The sequence below is a fragment of the Artemia sp. Qi Xiang Cuo genome, chromosome 15 (assembly GCF_049724085.1).
Source record: "Artemia sp. Qi Xiang Cuo chromosome 15, ASM4972408v1, whole genome shotgun sequence".
In the NCBI taxonomy this organism is placed as follows: Eukaryota; Metazoa; Arthropoda; class Branchiopoda; order Anostraca; family Artemiidae; genus Artemia; species Artemia sp. Qi Xiang Cuo.
This window is the reverse complement of record NC_142808.1, coordinates 41,810,744-41,834,142: the sequence shown is the minus strand read 5'-3', so window position 1 is coordinate 41,834,142 and position 23,399 is coordinate 41,810,744. Positions and strand designations below refer to the sequence as shown.

General features: G+C 33.8%; 1 protein-coding gene across 1 annotated transcript in view; it reads left to right on the top strand.

The window, feature by feature from the left end:
* Positions 1-23,399, top strand: part of Tdg (Thymine DNA glycosylase) — a 286,925-nt gene that overhangs the window by 174,072 nt on the left and 89,454 nt on the right. The window contains exon 6 of the mRNA XM_089101197.1: positions 12,184-12,253. Within this exon, the coding sequence (XP_088957323.1) occupies positions 12,184-12,253 (70 nt within the window). The remainder of the gene's footprint in view (positions 1-12,183; positions 12,254-23,399) is intronic.

Here is a 23,399-nt window from a genome sequence, read left to right as displayed (position 1 = left end):
AAAAATAGCTTGTATATTCCTAAAGTGGCGTTCACGTACAGGTCTATCAAGACTTCCCGGCCTAATTATGTGTATCTGGATGTGCACTTGATTAAATATGAAAATCAAGCAAGACGTACTGGTGAACACCGGTGCTAAGCATATTCCCGCCTGAAAATATTTCCCCCTCGAAAAATTCCACCCCCTCCCCCACGGAAATTTTCCCCCGTGGAAAATTGAGCAGCCTAAAAGAAATTATTCCAAATAAAAATAATGAAGAAAAGATTGGAAAATTCTACCTATATTCCAAAATATTAGCATAATGTATGGTGTAGAATATTCTACACTATTGATTTTTTTCATTTTCATTTGAATTAATTATTTGTTGTGTTTTTCTCTTGCATTTGTCCAAGGGGAAATGCAGCGGACCCCGTGAACATTACTCTTTAAGTACAGATGATAAATATAGTGATAAAATTGACACTATCCTTAATAAAACGTGAATTCCTAGAAACAGGGTTAACTTCACCCTAGTCGAGTGGATGGCACATTGAACTTGTAATCATATGTCCTTAGTGACACGGGTTCGCTTCCTAGTGTCGCCAAGACCCAAGTCCTGGCATCAGGTTGAAGCCAGTGATGTGACTGCAAGCTCAATCGCCTGGAGTGTAGAGTCAATGGGCCTTTGAGGCGTGAGCCTCGACACAGTTGGATTCGCCCCACTTCCAAGCACAATTATGATTATATACAGAGTTCTAGACTCCAGAGCTGGACACTTAGCTTTAGCTTATTGCAGCCAAACACCGAATTTTACATATGAATGGAAGCAGTGTATGTATTCATGTTTGGACAGACAAGAGTCTAGACCTGAAGTCTAACTAGACATGGATGTAAACGCAAAATTAGGGTTCTTTTTTTCGTTCTAATCAACTGTTCAAAAGGCAGATACATATTTGATTCTTAAAAAGATAGGATGAAAAACAATAACTTATTAAATATTAAACAAAAGCGGGAGAAAAGGTAAATTTGAGTTGGTAATTGATCAAATTTCTGGGGAAGGGGTTGTATGTTTCGTAGCAAAAGCTAAATAACAAAAAGGGCTTAGCTTTACACTAAATGAATTACTTTACTCAAAAATCAAAACTTCTTTGCCTTAATGAAAAACGAAAAATAACATCAATTATTGGTGCTGGTGTGTTCATTCGCAACGCTTATATGATGATGCATGCTAGAAAGGGGGCTGATTTTGGAAAGGGGGCGCCCCCACGAACAACATGGTGAAAATGATTGCTGAAAGAAGACAACCCTTCATCCTACTTCTAGGTATCCAGGTGTAATTCCATTGACCTTATTGCATCAACTAATTGATTGAGATCTGCTCTGTTTTTAATTTATTCATAGAAGCCTCCATGGTTTTATAACCCCTTCTACGATTGGAACTTTCAAACACTTCTGTTCATTTTATTATTTAGTTGTCTGGGATTTTCAATTGAGAAAGGAGTAATTAACAACTTAATTAGGATTTCTAAGGAAGGGTAAATACAAAATTAGACACTAGGAATGGTTACCGTCTCTTAGTATGAATTTCATATTCCCTTTTACATCGATAACTTTTATAAGGGTTTTTTAGACAATCGCTTTTAGGTCAAACTTTTTAAATTTATTTTAAGGGATGTAGTAAAGCAAGGTGAACGAAACTTGGAAATCAGCTCAGATAACACAAAGTTATAAGTCTGCTCCCCCCCCCCCCCAAAAAGGAAATTTTCAACTCAGTCCCCCAACAGTGGGACAAAACACGGTATACTATCTTGTGATGATCGAAAACTAACCGGACACTGATCAAACTCACCAAAACTCATCTAAACGTTAACCTCACGTGATTGCCCAGATGTTACGGACACTTACCATTTATTTTAATTGACTAGAATCGCAAGGGCATAAAGTAGTCCATTGTGGATCCTAGAGCACCCTCCCTCTGTATTCGCACCTGTTCTAATAATTAGCAGCAACTGGCTTAGCAGCAAGCCATTTTTTGACTGCGAAAAATGGCGTGTATTTTATTGTGAACCTATTAATATATAGATTTGGATGGAGGGAGGTCGCTTCGCTTAGCCTTAAAGATATACCTCGAGAAATTTAGAACATCGAGGAAAGAGGATTTTAATACGGTTTCTGGGGTACTTACTGTAGAGTTTACTTACTGTGGTACTTACTTGTGTCCTATATCTAGAAGCTTATTTCAGGAAATGGTAACCTAAAGCAATGGATATTATTATTTTGCAGTAAAGTATGATCTTTCATCAAGGGATAAGTTATATTAACACCTTGACTTATCTGAGATTGAAAAAAGAATCTCTTATGCTTAGAATTATAGGAGGTTGGGTAATATCATTAGGCCTACCCAATATTCAAAATTAAATTTGTGATCTTAGCTTTAAAATTTATCTTATCGATGTGATTTTTTGAGTAAGTTTGTTTTCTTTTTATTTGTTTTATATTGGATTTCGCTGATGACGGCGGTTGTATTGTATATCCAAAATATCCGCTTAGATTGTATTCAGTGTCTTATTAAGTGTCTTCACATATTTCGTCGTTATCTTCTCTCGTTATGTATAATGAAATAAAAAAAAAAGTTTTTTCAAGCGAAAGTAAGAACCAACATTAAAACTGAAAACGAACAGAAATTATTCTGTATATGAAGGGGGATGCCCTCTCCTCAATGCCTCACCGTTTACGGTAAAGTTTGACTCTTTGTCACAACTCTGCTTTTAAAGTAATTCATTAAAAAAAAAACTTCCCGAAACAGAACTTTTTAAAAGAAAAGTAAAGGCCATATTAAAATTAAGATCCGAAGAAATAGAAATCTACAATAACTCAAACTCAAAACGACCATTATTAAAGAATTAATGAAACCCAAAACGAACAGAAATTAAATAAACAATCATAGCAAAAAACATACAACAAGTAATAATAAAAATGAATGAATAGATCTTAAAGCGAGTAGTGCTTAGATCGAATATGAAACTCAAGCTTAAAAAGAAAAAAAACATTTGGCTATTGAAGTTTAAATGAAACTTAAAACGAACAGAAATTAAACAAACAATCAATGCAAATAAACATACAAGAGATATTAATATAAATCAATAAATAAATCTTAAAACGAGTGAAACTTAAATTGAATATGCAAATCAAGCTTGAAACGAACAAAAATCACTACAGGCAAGAGTTTGGGTTTTACCTCCTTCTCTCACTGTAAAAGTCTAAAACCTACTGCGTCATTGGCCCTTTACTGAAAATTATATTATCTTGAACAGTCTTGGAAAGGACATATAACATCAAACTGAATGTTTTACATATAATGCTATTAATTGTTGAAACATCATCAGTTCAAGATTTTATTTCACTGTAATTTTCATTTTCAATGTTGTAATTAATGGAAAAGAAAATATTTGTAATATAATTTGTTTTCAGTTGAGCACCAATGACACAGTAGGCTTTAGACTTTTACAGTTAGGGAAAGGGGGCAGTATGCAAACTCTTGTCGGTAGTGAAGCTTTATTTGTCTTGAACAGTCTTGGAAAGAACTAATAAAATTGGACTAAATATTGGACCTACAATTAGAAAAATTACTAAAAGCTCCTCAGTTAAAAATTTAATTTTACTGTAACTTTTATTTTTACTTTAAGTGTAATAATAAGCTTAAATGGAGATTGTTGTCACATAATCCTTTTTACATTCGTTAAAATGTGCTGATTTTAAAAGAACTCAATGCACAACCACCTAAAAGAAAGTGCCTATGTTGCACAAATGCGCACCATCTGGACCTTTTTCACAGGTTCTGCTTTAGCCATCTCCTAAGAAACGTCCGAAGGCTTTTAAGTCCTTTAATTGATTTTCTTTCGGCGTAAATTTATGCCACTCCCTTTTCTCTTAAAATATTTGCATAATCCGAATCCTAAGTAAGAAAGCTAAATGTTCAAGGCAACCCTTGTTTCTAATTTTGTATAGCTTCCCTCATAATTTCCCATGCTTCTCCCTGAACTCGCCCTACCTTTTTACCATCAGTAGCCCCCCCCCCTTCCGCTGAACAAATTCCCACCTAAAGGACAGTGTCTCGTATTGTTTGACTGCCAAAAATTAAAATAAAGATAAAGGGTGCATTTATGGATTATATAAATGGCATATGGCATATATTATTATAGCCGATAATAATTAATCCATTTATATGCTCCGAACCTCTTGGGGAGATATCTATGTGGACAATAACTTCTTTGATTTAGGTTTTATTTACTTTAACTTTTAATCTCTATTTCATACCCTATTACCTAATTTTACTAATGATATTACCACTATTTTAGCATCTTTTTTTCTTTTATGTCCCTTTGCCCCAGCTATGCATAGCAAAGAACCTATTTTAAGTTAATTATATGTCAGTTTCATTGTCTTTTCCAACAGTGGGAGATTGATAGACTGTTCTTTTGTCTAGGATAGGATGAAATGGTTTATTAGCATAATAGCCTACCTAATTAGCAAATTCAAGAGGTGTTATGTGACATTTTTTCAATAAGATGGACGGTAACCCACCCTATTAAAGGAATACACTCTGTGGTCTAATTCGCTTTCCAATATCTTAAATGAACCCTTAAACAGGTCTCTATGATGTTCCAGTGCCCCACTGGGAGTAAAGAAGCCGAAAAGGAGGACAGATCAGTGCTACCCTTGCAAAAAAGTGATTTTCCCTGTTGTTCACTCCAGTAAGTTTCCTGAACAGGGTTATCGGCAATGATACTTCCAATGGTGTACTTTTTATTTCGATCCGACACCATTTCCGAGGGGTTTCAGGCGAAATTCTCATAAATTGGTTTTCAGAATAACATTTGACTGTTAAGATTGTTGGAGATAATAGTTACCATTCCTGAATGAGGTACAAATAGCAATTATTTCTCACTAGCCAGTTTTTTTTAACGTATTTTTTAATTTTTGCTTATTATGGGTCGTAGTTCGTTCTTAATAAATTGCAGCTATCGCTGCAACCACTATTTGAGTTTCAAGATGATTCGACATTTCCCGAATTCGATTTTTTTCAAAAATTTTGTTTTCTTTCCGAAATGTACTTTATTTTCATACTTACTAAATTGCAGAAACAATTGTAGTCTTAGCTTTAAAGTGCGTTTGTCATATCATGAAGCCTAGAAAAAAAAATGCAAAATCCAAGTGAATGGGTGGAAAAACAAATACCCCGTTACTAAAGTAGATATTTTTAGTTATTTCAGTTTTTTATATTCTATTTCACACTTATATAGTTTCTATTTTTGTTTTTAGTGTTATATGTTCCAGTACAATGTGCATTCTGTATCATAATTGTTACGTTATCTGTGTTAACATGTAAGAAGAATAGTAATCACAATGCTGGAAACCAAATTATGTTTCAATTTTTTACTTCAAATAGTGTCTATGGATTTAAATGTAATATGGGGATGTATAATTTTTCATGCGCCAAATAGACCTATGATACAAAATGTGGTTTTGTTCGTCTCGCTTTTTTGAAACACGCAACTTTACAATGTACGGGATTTCCTTGTAGTTTCCTCTATCTCCACGTGTTTTGCCTTACATTTTGGTAATATTCGTAACTCTTTTTATTTCGTGGTGGAACGTGATGTTCCAAGTTCTTTTAGGCAGTTTCTTACTCCTGTATCTTTTATTTGATTTACTAATCCCTGTAGCCTGGCTGTAATCAGCCTTGCCATGACAACCCTGTCTCACTAGTAAGGCAGGATTCATGTTTGAGCACGAGGATTTAATTGATGCTTGTTACAAATAGGATTTACAACTAAGCTTTTGAGAACTATTGAATTAAAAACAACTATCTTAATTTAGGCATTTATTAGTATTTGAATGGTATTTCTTGACAATTTTAAATTAAAAAATTCGTTTGGTCTAATGGACTAATGAAGTGATTTGATCTATTTTAGTTTTTACTTTTTATTTATGAAATTAGATTTTGACGTTTTATCATCTTTTTTTTACTTCTTTCTTACTGCGAGTAATTAGCCTCATTGAAATTACAACTTCGAAAAATTTAGAATTCGGGGTATTTCCAAAAATCACATTTGTCGACAGCTATTTTATTCTTTATAATATTATAAATAATATCATGATTTTGCTATTATAACCATTTAGAAGAAAAATAAAATTGTGTTCTTTTCACTAAAAGTTTAGTTTTTTTTTTATCATGCAACGACTTTTGATTTCATTCGTGCTTACATGTAGAATCGGTGCGCTGGGAGGAGGGCTGTTATTGATTTACTATATATACGCAGTACAAAATGTTCATTTACTTTAATGTACTGAGGACATCAAAATAAAAGTATTTTTGCTCCTTGAACCCTATGTTAGGTCTATTTATACCTGGAGATTGCGATTTCTGAAATTTTAATTTTGTTTATTTCTATATTATGAAGTTCTAAGGACAGTGCCACATTTTGTCAGAACAGCCACGTTGAACCGTAAAAATATTTAAATACCGTTATTTAAATTTGACGCCCCTTTTCGGCGGTAAAAGTTTAATCAATTACTAGTAATCTGTCGATTCCCAATGACAACTAGACCCTCAAAAGAAAGCTGTATCGCTGTTTGGTACCATATGTTTTTAACTCTCTCTCTCTTTCTCTCTCTCTCTCTCTCTCTCTCTCTCTCTCTCTCTATATATATATATATATATATATATATATATATATATATATATATATATATATATATATATATATATATATATGGTTCTGTAAGTTTACATTTAACCAATTCAAATATCAGATTTCATTCTCACTGTCCTTGGTACTTTTTTTGTCAAATGTTTGTTTAGGGAGAGTTCTCCAACTCTTCGTGGTTTATTACACAACCTTGAACCCCCCCCCCCTGCTGAAGGGCCAGACACTAGACTCCAACAAATTAAAAATAATTGTCCACAATTAATGCCTTACCCAGCTTCTAGTACCAAGAGATATCACAAACAATTGCTCTGTATTCCGAACCCGGACCACGCAGACCCTTTAGTTAAGTGTCGGAGGAGAACAGAGTCCGCATGGAACGATGCGGACCCTGAAGTAGAAGAGGATTTTCTACGTGGCCTGATCCCCTCTTTTTCCCTGCGTGCATTTAGATACCATTATTGATTATTATTTTTTTTTTTTTTTCGCTTCTCAATCCAGAGTGTTTCCTTCCTTGTCCACTACAGCATTGTTTCGCGGACAGACTGAAGTGTCTGCTTTGCTCCGCGTTCGGAATAGCTCTGTATTCCGAACTCGGACCACGCAGACCCTTCGGTTAAGTGTCAGAGGAGAACAGAGTCCTTGTATATACCACTTCTCAGTCCATCTCCTGGTACCATGCATAGTACATCTGAAGAGAGGATTGAAAATCGTCATTTTCCCCAGTATTTTTTACAACTAACTGTATCTTTTGGCCCGCCTTTTTTTTTCAACTCTAACATACTTTTATCTTTGAATAACCACATTTTTCATGGTACTTGTGGCAGGTTTTTGTTCCATGTTTTCTCCCGGTGTTATGCTGGGATTTTGGTTTGAAAGGTCCAATTCATGTTGAGCAGGGGAGATTGTGTGGGCTAATTTGCTACTCGGCATTTCAATAATATCGCTTTTGAAAGCATCTAGCGTTATAGTGTTATAATGCTGATTTTTGTGTTGAGTGTTATTTACTTTACTGTAAGCGTTTGCTATTTGTTTAATAATGTATCTTATTTTAAATGTATTTCTTCTCATTTCATTATAGAAGTATTTTATATGGATTTTTATGTGTAACTGATGTATTCTTTTTAATACGTGGTTAAGAATCACTTTTGATATTTAATAACTAGAGATTATCTAGTTAGTTTTATCACATGTAAATGTATTAATAACGTACTTCCCTCTTCTTTCAAATTTTTTTTTCCATTAACAGTTATCTCTATAGTTATGATACACGAGGAGCACCGAATCTGGTAAGAAAAATGTAGAAATACAACTAGAGCTTCTTTTATAATAAAAAACTTTACCCCCTGTGTATTGTATATAATTACAGCTGCAATACGAGACTCAAGTCATCTGGCATCCTTCGAGGCTATTGCAGAAAAAAATTTCCTCACAAAAAAATAGTAATTATATGTGTATTGATGTAAGTAGAATGGTTGTTGTATATGTACGATTCGAGTATTAATGCGATGTAGAGTAATATAAAATAGTGCTATTAGTATCAGTCGAATAGAAAAGACTCCCGCCTGGTGCAAGCAGGTGCTGCAAAATGTTTTGTATATATTTGCCAAATAAAATTATCATATCTTGACCTTTTGGCCTGACTTGCAATGTGTAATGTCCCTTTATGAATCATTTAGATATCTTGACCTTGAAGTTGCACTTGCCGCTTTATATTTTTGATGTCGCTGTTATTTTAATGATCCTTGAAATGTTTTTTTTTATATTAACATACTCATGTTAGCTCCAGCATGGTAGTGAATGAACATATTCTATCTCCACATTTCCTTGACTGTACGATCGTGTCACCGACTAAATCAACTCTTGAATAACTGAACGCATTATATATCTTCAAATTTCACACCTTTGCTCCAGTTGGAGTCACCTGGCAGGTTTTAACTAATTAAAGTAAGAAATAGTTCTGAAGTTTATCCCCCTTGCTTGTAATGAAGAAAAGAGAAATTGAAAATAAGGGGTCAAAATGGTGTTCCCCTTTTCCCTGTGGGCGTAGTAGAGATCAATATTGCTTTGGATTTTAATTGTTACTCCAACGTGATCTAATCCTTAATGGAAAAGTACAGTAGGCTTCATTAATATAGAGTAATTTCGAGCTCACTTAGCTTAAAAAAACATCGGACAGCCAAATCTTCTGTAAATACTATTCAAATCTACTTTTCAAATGTAGAACAAGATCAGCTATTTTATTTAGAGTTATTTTAATGAATTGATCTTTATCCCCCTCGCCTCCTAAAACGAATTCATCTTTACATTTCTGTGAGGGAATGCTGTTCTGAAACACGTTATGTGACCTTTTTTTTAAATAAAGTTTTAAAATGATAGTATACATTACATAATATCTCTTAAGTGGTTTCCCAAAGTGGTTTTTCTTGCCTTTATTTTACATATTTTGTACCCCGCTGCTTTTCTACTTTCATAGAAATGATACTGGCAATAAATTTTTTTGTAAGAATAATAATAAGTGGTGTTCACACAGAGAAGAAAATGATAAACTAACAGGATAATCTAGAACAACTAGATCCAACCACTTAAACTTTTTTAAAGCCCGTGAATGGGGTTTTTATTGAAGTGTGACTTATATAGCATATACTTTTGTTAATTTAAAACAAATGTTCACTTGAAGTTTTATGCAGTGCTTAGATGTACGGGTGACTAATTCTTTAGTAAAATTATCCAAATTTTGAACTTTTCATATTGAAAACTGAAAAAGGGAATTTTATTCTCAAAAGCGCGGGGCCAAGGTCTAAGAGAGCTAAGGCTAGCACAGGAGGCTAGCTCATTTAAAAAATAATTTTTACATGTAATCGCTCGTTATAAATTCGACTTGATAACACCGTCATGAAAGGCCATATGGCACCCAACACGTTAACTCTGGATGCTATTTTCGGAATGGAAAGGCTGGGAAGAATGAAAAATGTACTATTATAATCTTTATGTTTGAAAACCCTATGTCTGAGGTTTACAATAGCCCCTCTTGTACATTCAGCCCTCCCAGCCCCCTTAATTTTTTTCATAAGTTATTGGCATATGTCATAACTCTTTGCCGAATTTTTGCCTAAAATTTGCTTAAACTTTAATGTTTGCAGACTATCAAGCTAAATGTTGAATTTGTGGATCTCTCTCGTGTAATGGGAGTAATAAAGGAAGTTTCAGGTCCTTTGCCGTTGTGTTTTCAATGGAGGATATACTTTCATTAGTTTAAAAGAAATGTCCAGGACTGATAACCGTGATGCCAAAACAGAAGGCTCTAAGTTTGACACATTGTTAATAAATTTGCCTAAACTTTAACTTTTACAGAATTCAAACTAAGTAAGGAATTGGTTGTGTGTTTGCCTTCAGTAACAGGGGCAATAGGGAAAGTTTTATGTTCTTGGTCAATACTGTTTTGTAATTTCTTCTTTTCTTTTACTTAATGGTACGTTCAGAAACACTGTTAGAACGGTCTCTCAGGCGATAATAACGGTTGATTTAAAGGCTTAGTGATGTATTTCTAGTTTATTACAGTAAGATGCTATTCGACCCGGAAAACTGTCGTGAGTGGTGTTGCCGTCTGCCAAGATAATACGGCAGACACGTAAAAACATGGTTGGGTTGAATTACCTGCTGGAAGAGACAACCCGCGCTGAGTACTTGGAGATTAGCTTTGTAAGATCTTGTACCTCAGCTTTGAACGGTCACATTAAATATCCCCAAAAATTGTATTGTTATTGTATCTTTGTATTATCACAAAATAAACTTTTTAGCTTTTCGCCTCCTCCTCTGTACTTTAAGAGCAGGTATGACCTATTTCGCCTCCGGGTAGCGATGCTGATGTGTTAATAAGCTTTTAGATATATAAATATGCGGTTTTCTGTATCAAGTAGTATAAAAATCAGTTGTGTTGCAATGTGTTCAGGGTCTAACTGTAGACTGAACTAGTAGGGAAGTCGCATCTAAAACCTCGTCTGTTGATTCTCTTAAAAGAAAGTTCAACATACCTGTATAAAATTTTAAGGGTGAAATAAAATTATTGGTATATCAGTACCTCAAGTTTTCAGCGGCCTTGCACCATGAATGATGTCGTTAAAGAAACCATGACCTATCTATGCGTCTCATAAACTTTTAGTTTATGTAAAAAGTGAGGTTATTACGCTTCAAGACCAAAAAACTTCTCTACATGGGCAGTGCCATTTCGAAACTGATCACATCCACCAGTATATAATATCAAAGTAGCAGCAAAGCGCATGAGTACAAACTATAAGCAGTTTCAGGTGATAGAATATAATTTGAAAAAGTAAATAAACAAACTTAAACTATTATTCAAAGTTCTTAATATGCTTTGACTCCCCGATATTGTTACTTAATGTAAATACTTACTATAGTACGTAGTACTCGATACCGTAGTACTATTAGTAACCCCACAAAAATCCTGCTATAGGAACTAACAAATTATGAGTAGAAACTGTAATAGTGCGTCAGAAAACTATCTCTACTGATAGCCGAAATGCCATCTCTGATCTTTTAACATAACCATGGATGGTTTATACAGCTTCACAATTTCTTTTGTTTTAATTTGATTTTAATGAATCCCTCGTTTTTTGAGATGGAGGTGGGGCTCAAATCCTCCAGGTCAGAGTTTTTAGCAAAGAACTGAATCTCAGCTATCGAATTAAAGCTAAATTTAGTCTTTCGTTAAATCTGTAGGAAAGCAGAATAATAACTTACCAAAACTTATACAAGGAACACAATCCTTTAAGGAACAAGTGTATAAGGAAGGTTTGTTTAGGTATCTAAGATATGGCAAAAAAATTTAATATCACCACCTCCCATATTTGCGTGTGTGAAGAAAGGATACAGAGATACAACACATTTTAGGAAAAAAACCAGACATTTCTAAATATCTTGAAAACGAAATAAGGATTAAATGGATTGGATAAAATTTGATTAGTTTTGATGAGTTGTGTGTAAGTTTGACTTGTACGAAAACTATCACGCTATTCCTTTTGAATTACAACAGTCTCCAGGACAAAAGCGATTTTTGTTGTCAGCACGCCCTTTTTTCCAGCCGGTCTGAGGATACCATAAGTAGATTTTGACAGGAGGTAAATTTTGCTTAGGCAGTCAGGATTTCGCATCACCCGGTGAAAAGAGAATGTGCTAGCCTGGGTGAGTTTATTTTGGGGTTTTCTTTCGGAACAGAGTTGAAAAATAATTTTTCGGGAACGCCAAACTTGTGTTTGGGTATTCTTTTTCGGATAGGAATTTGAAGAAGTCTCTGTATTGGAGAAATTTCCTAGTAAGACTGATATTACTCAATCACGCCACCAGAATTCACATGCTGCCGCCACTTGTTTGTTCTTACTCCACTCACTTTACCTTCTTCTTTCAACGCATAACTTCACCTGGAATATCTGAAGACATGCTTGCAGGATATTTGTCATGTTTCTTTTTTTTTCAGATCGGCATCAACCCTGGTCTCTTTGCCGCTTATAAGGGTCACCATTACGCAGGACCTGGAAATCATTTTTGTAAGTTCGTTCCTCCTTTACGAATATTAAGCCTTTATTGACTTGTAATAGTTCTTTGATCGCCTCATAAAATAGAAACTAGAATAAAAAATATTAGGTTTAACATATAAAATTTGATAACATATAATGTAATAGCATATAACGGTCAACGTTCATATAACATTCAGTGAAAATAAATTCTTTTTGGTCTGTTCTAAGATGAATTTTTCCTCAAATAGCATAAATAATAATAATAATAAATTGTAAGTTCAGAGTTTGAAGTCAGAATTTGATACAAAAAAAAAAGAAAAGAAAGATAACAAAACAAAAAACAACTAGTAACAATCCTGGATGTAAAAATCATTAAATAACAAAAGATTGATAAAGGCTATATATATATACAATATTATATATATATATATATATATATATATATATATATATATATTATATATATATATATATATATATATATATATATATATATATATATATATATATATATATATATATATATATATATATATATATATATATATATATATGTATATATATATGTATATATATATATATGCAATATTTTGATACACTATACTTTGTTTTCTATTTAAGAGTCAATAATACTTTATTGCATTCTTCAATAACGTCTTTAAAGCGTCTTTTCCTCATCTTATAATCTTTGAGTTTTCTAGTCTTTAAAACCTATTTAAAAGGCTAAAGGTTGTTTTTGTTTCAAAAAACAAAGTTGTGAGACAGAGTCAAACTTTAGCGTGAAGAGCGAGGGATTGAGAAGGGGGCAGCCCCTTTCATATACGGAACAATTTCTGTTCGTTTTAAGTTTTAACGTCGCTCCTTACTTTCAGTTAAAAAAACTTGTTTTTTTATTTAATTTCTGAACGTTTTTGAGCTAATGCAGCTTTTATTTTGGCTCACCGTACATGAATAATTAAAACGAAATTTGTATATTAATTTTACTTTTTTTTGGCTATCTTTTTTTTTAGTCATCCTTAAAGACATAGTTATTGTAATTTTCGACCATGCTGAACAAAATGGTTATCTCAAAATTTTGATCGGATGACTTTGGGAAAAAATGAGCGTGGGAGGGGGCCTAGTTGCCCTCTATTTTTTTGGTCACTTAAAAAAGGCACTAGAACTTTTAATTTCCATTCAAATAAGCCCTCTCGCGATATCGTAGGACCACTGTTTAAAAAAAGTCAACCTTTAAAGAAAAAAAACAAACCAAAAGAAAAAAACACACGCATCCGTGATCTTTCTCCTGGAAAAAAAATATAACATTCCACATTTTTGCAGATAGGAACTTGGAACTTCTATAGTAGGGTTCTCTGATACGCTGAATCTGATGGTGTGATTTTCATTAAAGCTCTATGACTTTTAGGGGATGTTTCTCCCTTTTTCGAAAATAAGGCACATTTTCTCAGGCGCTTAACTTTTGATCGGTAAGACTAAATTTGATGAAACTTGTATATTTAAAATCATCATAAAAATCTGATTCTTTTGATGTATCTATTGGAACCAAGATTCCGTTTTTTAGAATTTCTGTTACTATTGAGCTGGGTCGCTCCTTTTTTACAGTTCCTTACCACGAAGTGTTTGACTTAAAGAAGAAAAAATAGGCATATATTCCTCTTCCTCAAGAAAAAGTTTCTCGTTCTAATCAGCTGATATCGATGGAAATGTTTTCTTCTTGCAGAAAGACTACTTTAAAAAAAACTGTAGTCTGTAGAATAAGAAATTTTTTGTTTTTCACCTAATAAGACTTAAGATTCTGCATGTGTTCGTTTTAATTTTACCCTTGTCACGTTCAGAGTTTCCTTTGGTTCTCTTAGAATTTTAAGTTCAACCAAGTTCATTAGAATTCTAAGCCATTGTTTGTTCAATGGCTTTACTAGCAGTCTACATAAATGCATTCTTTAATTGCTTGGGGCATCCGTTCTGTTCGAATTGCGATGGTGTAACATGTCCTTAAAAAGGACATTAACCTTTTTAGCATGTCTTCTTGAGAAATATTTATATTCTGAAATAAATTTGTTAATGAATTTGACAAGCCTAATGATATATTTGACATTAAATGTATTTGGCATAAATTTCACATTGTAAAAATTTAACCTTTAATGAATTGTAACTTTTTGTCAGGATTGATGGCTATCATCCGAAGGATGCCAATATTCCTGAAATAGATTCTATTTTGGGCAATCTAATACTACTATAGTGCTACTACTAATTCTAAACAATTCACTGTAGCCCTAATCCACCTGAGGCCAACACAGCTGTGTTCTCAAGAGACACAACCCATTCATCAAAACAATTTTGTTAAAATTATTAAAAAAAAAAAAAAAAAATTACTACCAAACATCAATATTCAATTTGTAAATACTTTATAGAAGAACTTAGAAATTCAAATAGTCTGTTAGAAAATCATCAAGACATTGCTAATATATACTTAAATATAATGTAAAAATAAAGAAGCAACGAACAAAACAAACTTCTATGTATTATTATTGTTATTATTAGTATCTATTAATTTTTCACCTAAACTATACAATAATATAATACGTGGAGTAACACAAAGAAAAAACACCTAAAAATATAAATGCAAATCGAAATAGAAAACATGTACAGAGTAACATATAAAACATAACAATAAAAACTATAAAAGGAGAAGAAAAGAAACATAAAAGGAGGGAGAAAGAGAGAGAAAAAAACACAACTAGAAGGATCTAATTCAGTGGTGATGTTGGAGAAATACAGACGTAAGCTGTGTTTGAGAGCGCTCTTTGCAGTAAATCAAGTTTAACTGTAATATCAGGAATAATAAATTTTCTAATAAGAACCCGATTTTTCGTTCAAGACGGAAGAAACAAAAAAAAATTGACAAAATCTAAATTAATCCGCTTTTTTAATTCTGTTTTCTTAAGGAGGATAATTCCAGAGGCAAAAAGGATTGAATGGTCACATAAATTTGTGTAGTGCTTGGCCAACGACCGTTTGTTATATTCTCCTGTATTAGCCAAAGCCTTAGCGTATCCTAACTGGATAATACATATAGCCATAAAGATCCATATATTTTGTAAAATAGACACGAACGAAGCGAACACAACCCAAACATCAAAACTGTTCAATTTTATTCAAAATTATTCAGACATAAAAAAAAAACATTTAAATACCAAACACCAGTATTTAGTTTGTAAAAACTTCAGCAAAACGTCTTTCAAATATATTTAAAGTCAAATATATTAAATGAAATATTTACTTGTTAAATAATTAAAATATTAAAAAATTAATATTTATTTGTATTTGAAGTATTTGGTTTCTAAATTTACAATGTTGATCTACTTCTGCCGTAGTAATTGTGGTAGAAACGCCTAGTTTAGAGTTACAAAGGGGGTGAAATTGAAGGTTTTTTGTGGATTTTTTACCGACACGATTTCACAACGGGTTGAATAGATGGGAAAAGCCTTTTTTTTAGCAAAAAATGTTTGATTTAAACTTTTGGAATCCAACTACCCAATTTTATGTGTTTATAAATATTTTTTTAGTATAAATATATTTGATGGAAAATTGTGCCTCAGTGGAGCCTCAATCCAGGTTTATTAACGATGTTGGCACAATGTATTATTATTAATTTTTTTTTCTTGGTTTTAGACCAGGGCACTTCTTATCGAAGGAGTTGTCGTAGAAACTTCGAAAAGGGCTCATTCGATTGGAAATTGGAGTGGCTAGTGTCCTTTTTAATAGTCGAAAGTGATTGAAGCCCCCCCCCCAAGCCCATCATTCCTCCAAACACATCCAATCAAAATTTGGGATAGCCATTTTGTTCAGCGTAGTTGATTTCTAGATAGAAAATATGTTTTTGAGGAGGACACTCCCCCAGAACCTTCAGGGCAAGGGTTTTAAGTTATGCCCTGGGGGCATAGAAGAACGATGTTGGCACAATGTGTTATTTATTTATTTTTTTTCCTTTAGAGCAGGGCACTATGTATCGAAGAAGTTGTCGTAGAAACTTTGAAAAGGGCCCATTCAATTTTAAATTGGAGTGGCTTGTGCCCTTTTTAATTGTCGAAAGTGATTAGAAGGCAACTAACATCCCTTCCATGCCCACCATTACCCGAACACACATACAATCAAAATCTTGAGATAGCCAGTTTGTTCAGCGTAGTGGATTTCTAGATAGAAATTATGTTTTTGAGGAGGACACTCCCCACAGCCTTCAGGGCAGGGATTGTAAGTTATGCCCTGGGGGCATATAAGGTTTTTTGTAGAAGGCGTTGTCGTAGAAACTTCAAAAAGGCTCATTCGATTGGAAGTTCAAAGGGCTAGTGCCCTTTTTAATGGTCGAAAGTGAATGGAGGGCAACTAACCCCCCTCTCACGCTCACCTTTTCCCCGAACACATCCAACCAAAATTTTGAGATAGCTATTTTATTCAAAGTAGTTTTAAGTTCTGGAAATTAGGTCTTTGAGGATGACCCCCCCCCCCCCCACAGCTTTCAGTGCAAGGGTTGTAAGTTTTGTCCTGGGGACATATAAGGTTTTTATAGAAGGCATTGTCGTAGAAAATTCAAAAATGGCTCATGTATTGCGGAGATGGAACGACTAGTGTCCATTTCAACAATCAAAAGTGGTCAAATGACAGCATACATCCGTTCCGCTACCACCATTTTCCCAAACGAAACCAATCATACTTTTGAGATAGGTATGTTATTTCGCATAGTTTATAGTTCAGGAAATTACGTATTTACGTAGGGCTCTCCCCCACGCGTTTTTAGTGTCAGAGTTATAAGTTATGCCCCGGGGGCATATAAGGTCGTTTTCGAAATTTGTGTTATAGAAACTCGAAAAAGGGCTTGTTCCAGCGCAAATTCAAAGGGTTATTGCCCTTTTTAAAAGTCGAATTTGATTTGAGGGCAACTAACCCCCCTCTCACGCCCTCCTTTTCCCCAAACACATGCAATCAAAATTTTTAGATAGCCATTTTGTTCAGCGTAGTTGATTTCCAAATGGAAATTATGTTTTTGAGGAGGACACTCCCCCACAGTCGTCAGGGCAAGGGTTGCGAGTTATGCCCTGGGGGCATGTAAGGTTTGTATAGAACACGTTGTCGTAGAAACTTCAAAAGGGGCTCAGTTGATTGGAAATTGAAATGGCTAGTGCCCTTTTTAATAGTCAAAAGGGATTGGAAGGCAACTAACACCCCATCCACGCCCACCATTTCCCCAAACACTTCCAATCAATATTTTGAGATAGACATTTTGTTCCACGCAGTTTAAAGTTCAGAAAATTATACCTTTGAGCAGGACACTTCCCCCATAGTCTTCAGGGCAAGGGTTATAAGTTATGCCCTGGGGGCGTATAAGGTTTTTATTGAAATCTTTGTCGTAGAAATTTGAAAAAAGGCTCATTCGATTGGAAATTCAAAGGGCTAGTGCCATTTTTAATAGTCAAAAGTGATTTGAGTGCAACGAACCCCCCTCTCACGCCCACCTTTTCCCCCAACACATCCAATCAAAATTTTGAGATAGCCATTTTGTTTTACGCAGTTTAAAGTTCAGGAAATTATACCTTTGAGCAGGACACTCCCCCACAGTCTTCAGGGCAAGGGTTATAAGTTATGCCCTGTGGGCATATACGTTTTTATTGAAATCATTGTCGTAGAAACTTAAAAAAGAGCTCTTTCGATTGGAAATTCAAAGGACTAGTGCCCTTTTTAATAGTCGAAAACGATTTGAGGGCAAATAACCCCCGTTCACGCCCACCTTTTCCCCAAACACATCCAATCGAAATTTTTAGATAGCCATTTTATTCAACGTAGTTGAAAGTTTTGGACATTAGGTCTTTAAGGATGACAACCCCTCCCCCCAAAACCCTCAGGGCAAGGGTTGTATGTTATGCCTGCGGGCATACAAGGTTCTTATAGAAAGAAATGTTGTAAAAACATCTAAAAGGGCTCATTCCATTGGAAATTGAAATGGTTAGTGCCCTTTTAATATTCGAAAGTGATTGAAGGGCAACTAACCCCCGTCTCACGTCCACCATTTCCCCAAACATATCCAATCAATATTTTGAGATATCCATTTTGTTCAACGTAGTCAAAAGTTCTGGAAATAAGGTGTTTTAGGATGATAACCCCTTCAAAGCCCTCAGTGCAAGGGTTGTAAGTTATGCCCTGGGGGCATATAATTCTGATATAGAAAGTTGTTGTAGAGTGTTAAAAAAGGAAAATTTGGTTTGGAACCTAAAATGGCACTTTTTAATAGTTTAAAAGGTTTGGAGAGTAATTAATCCCCCTCTCACGCCCAATGTTTCCCCAAACACATTCAATCAATGTTTAGAGATAGCCATTTTGTTCAATGTAGTTGAAAGTTCTGGAAATTATGTATTTAAGAATTACGAACCCCCCAGAACCCCCAAGGCAAAGGTTGTAAGTTATGCCCGGGGGGCATATAAGTTTTTATAGATAGAGTTGTCGTAAAAACTTCAAAAGGGGATCATTCAATTGGAAATTGAGAGGGCTAGTGCCCTTTTTAATAGTCGAAAGTGATTGGAGGGTAACTAACCACCCTCTCACGCGCACCATTCCCCCAAACACATCCAATCAAAATTTTCAGATAGCCATTTTGTACAACATAGTAGAAAGTTCTGGAAATTAGGTCTTTGAGGATGACACCACCCCCCCTCCCCCCAGCCCTCAGGGCAAGGGGTGTAAGTTATGCCCTGGGGGCATATAAGGTCTTTATTTAAAGCGTTGTCGTAGAAACTTCAAAAGGGCTCATTTGATTGGAAATTGAAAGTGCTAGTGCCTTTTTTTAATAGTTGAAAGTGATGAGAGAACGACTAACGCCCCTCTGACGCCCACCATTTTTCGAAACACATCCAACCAAAATTTTGAGATAGCCGTTTTGTTCAACGTTGTGGAAAAGTTCTGGCAATTAGGTCTTTGAGGATGACAACCCCCCCCCCTCCCCAGGCCTCAGGCAAAGGCTTGTAATGTATTCCCTGGGGGCATATATGTTCTTTATTGAAAGCATTGTCGTAGAAATTCAAAAAGGGCACATTCGATTGGAAATCGAAAGGGCTAATGCCCTTTTTAATAGTCGAAATTGATTGGAAGGCTGGAAATTTTTATAGTAAAGATCGATGTGGGTATAATGTATGATTTTTTATTGTTTAGACCAGGGCACTTTGTGTCGAATGAGTTGTCGTAGGAACTTTTAAAAGGGCTCATTCGATTGAAAATAGAAAGGACTGTTTAATATTCGAAAGTGATTAGAGGGCAACTAATCCCCCTACCACGCCCACCCTCCCATTTGCCGTTATTTTATAAAACTAAATTTTGCCTTAAGATTAAATCAAAATTCACTTTGTTAATGCTAATTCCCAATAAGGCATCTCAGCCGTATCCCAAGAACGACTGAGGATATTATGTTCAAACTCTACGGGCTACTTCTGCTCTTAAAATTTAACCAAGTCAAGATAGCGTAAGTGTATCCAAGCTATCAAAGAAAGTAAGCAGATTTTTTTGTGAATGGTATCAAGTTTTCTACTTCAGGTCAACTAGAGGAGGTATGAAACGAAATTAAACACCACTATTTGTGTCCAGATTTTTAAAAGGGTGTATGTTGTTAAAAATTGCTGAAAATTTTGTCCAGCATACAAATAGCAGGCCAAACTATAAAGTCTTAAAAAACGAAAAGATTTAAAGTATTATTTTCTTTTTCCCTGAAAAGACTATGTCAATATAAAACGAACAGAAACTAATTAAAAAAACTTTTTCCACAAAATAAGTTTTTCAAAGAAAAGTAAAGAACTCCATTAAACAAAAAATGAGCAAAAATCAAATAATTTACCAAGCGTGAAACTGCCTAAAATCAGCATCGATAAATAAATGAAACCCAAAACGAACATAAATTACAATAAATATCCGATTCAAACTCAAAACGAGCAGAAATTAACAGAAGTTGGGCTCAAAACCCCCTACGCCTTCCCAAGGCCAGATTATAATTAGCACTTTACTGAAAAAAATACAAATGAATATGCATTGTCAGTTTAATATACATACTGATATTTAGTAATCAAAATATTAGCATTATTTGATTTATTAAAGTTATAAAAGAAAGAACATTTATTTTATTTTTATTTTATTTTTGCTCATTTTTTGTTTAACGGAGTTCTTTACTTTTCTTTGAAAAACCGACTTTGTGGAAAAAAATTTTTTAATTAATAAATTCCAAAGATGGCTTAAAAGACAGTATTATTTTAATAAAACAGAAATCAAAAAGTAGAAAAAAGAAACCTACAATTTGCTCCCCAAGTCAATGTTTTAATTTTAATTAACAAAGTAGTTACAAAAAATATTTAAATAGTTATAAATCAAAATTTGTGACTTATAGACTCTAGTGAAACGATAGTTTGCGCTGTTAACTGCTGTAAATTCATCGAAACGTTTTTGAAATATATATAAATATAAAATAAAAATAAAAAAGATACTTGGTTACGTTTGTGTCCTAAATTTGCATGTAATTTCAAAATACAAACTTTTTGTCTCTAAAACGTTATGAATGATTTCTTTTGTTTCAACTGTTGTGATTTCAAGGTTCTTTAGAATAAGTGTCAAAATGTTTCATCTTGGAAATGTTCTTAGAGATACGGAGAGTGACTCCCGCATGGATTACTTGATGACACATGTATTTTCTACTTTCATTTCCTCAATCTTTAGAAGATGGTTATATAAAGCAATCTTTGGTGGATATGACAGTTCTTATGGGTCGGAGATAGGGACCTAATATCCAATGTCTATATTAACCCCTAAATTTGTGGGTTTTCCCTTATTTTCCTCAAAAGAAAATTTTATGTCCTAAAACTCTTTCAATAATTAACTATAACAAAAACTAACGATTTGCATTTTGTGTTAACGTTTGCATATTTAGGAAAGTTAATTCTTGGGGAGATTTCAAAGACACGATAAAAAATTAACGAATGCGAAATTTAACGATTTGTATTTTCGTGTCGTTTGTCTATTTACGGACGTTAATTTTCAGGGAGATTTCGAAGCACACAACTTTTGGCGAATTGTTCCTCAAAATTGGCGAATTCACTTGGGATAGTTGGGAGGTAGTGAAAGTACTTCTCACATTTAATATTGAATGAAACCGGAAGACTTTTTTTTTTTTTTTTTTTTTTTTTTTTTTTTTTTTTTTTTGTGTGTGTGTGTGTGTGTTAGGTTCGAAAGTTTTCGGATTTCATTTTATAAGAACATTTAAGATTCAAATGTAAAACGTAAAAATAAATTATAAACTTACTTACGCCTGATAGATGTGCAACCAATGTAGGAGTTTCGCTAAGCACAATATTTAAGCTGTTCATAAATCAAATTGATTGATTTCTTTTTTAGAAGTTCCAAGATTTTAGTATCAAAGGCCTTGAGTGAATTCAGTTGTACTGCGTGTTTGAATGTTCTTAAGAGAGTTCTAAAAATTTCTTAAAAACCTATTGTCTGTCGGGACCCTAAATCTATTTATAGTCAAATTCATTTGGATTTGGCCATTAAGTGGTTGAATTTTGACATTGATTTTGCATGAAATTGACGAACGTCAGTCTATAGCTCAAATTCATTATGATCATAGCTGCCATAATGCAACTATGCAACGCTAAAGTTTAACCTTTTGTTCCAATTCCTTAAGAATGATTCCTAAAAATGTTTAATTAGAATAAGTACCTTTTTTAAAAATACTAAAAAACTTTAGCCCGAAGAGAGGGATATTCAGGAGAGGTCAGCCCCCTCATATAGGGAATAGTTCCTGTTCGTTTTAAGTTATTAATTAAAAAAAAACTTTTTCCACAAAATAAGTGTTTCAAAGATAAGTAAAGAACTCCATTAAACAAAAAATGAGCAAAAATAAAATCAAATAATCCACCAAGCGTGAAACTACCACAAATTAGCATCGATAAATAAATGAAACCAAAAAAGACCAGAAATTACAATAAATAACCGAGTCAAACTGAAAACGAGTAGAAATTAGCAGAATTTGGGCTCAAAACCCCTATGCCTTCCCCATGCCAGAACATAATTTGCACTTTACTGAAAAAAATATAAATGTTTTTACTTTTATAACTTTAATAAATCAAATAATATTAACATTTTGATTGCTAAATATCAGTATATGTATATAAAACTGACAATGGACTTTCATTTGTATTTTTTCAGTAAAGTGCAAATTTTGTTCTGGCCTTGGGAAGGCATAGGGGTTTTGCGCCCAACTTATGTTAATTTCTGCTCGTTTTGAGTTTGACTCGGTTATTTATTGTAATTTCTGTTCGTTTTGGGTTTCATTTATATATCGATGCTGATTTGTGGTAGTTTCACGCTTGGCATATTATTTTATTTTTGCTCATTTTTTGTTTAACGGAGTTCTTTACTTATCTTTGAAAAACTAATTTTGTGGAAAAAGTTTTTTTAATTAATTTCTGTTCGTTTTATATTGACATAGTCTTTTCAGAGAAAAAGAAAATAATAGTTTAAATCTTTTCGTTTTTTAAGAATTTATAGTTTGGCCTGATATTTGTTTGCTGGAGAAAAATTTTCAGCAATTTTTAACAACATAGGCTTCACCCTCTTAAAAATCTGGACACAAATAGTAGTGTTTAATTTAGTTTCCTACCTCCTTTACTTGACCTGAAATAGAAAACGTGATACCATTTGCCAAAAAAATCTGTTTGCTTTCTTTGACCGTTTGGATACACTTACGGTGTTTTGATTTGATTAAGCTTTAAGAGCAGAAGTATCCCTGAAAGTTTGAATATAATATCCATCAGTCGTTCTTGGGATGCTGCTGAGATGCCTTATTGGGAATTAGCATTAACACAGTGCATTTTGATTTAATCTTATGGCAACATTTAGTTTGGAAACCTTTTTGAAATTTCTATAACAACTTTCTATATAAACTTTATATGCCCCCAGGGCATAACTTACAACCCTTGCACTGAGGGCTCTGAGGGGGTTCAATTTCCAATTGAACGAGCCCTTTTGAAGTTTCTACGCTTTCAATAAAAACCTTATACGCCCCAGGGCATAATTTACAACCCTTGCACTGAGGGCTATGGGGGGTTGTCATCCTCAAAGACCTAATTTCCAGAACTTAAAACTACGTTGA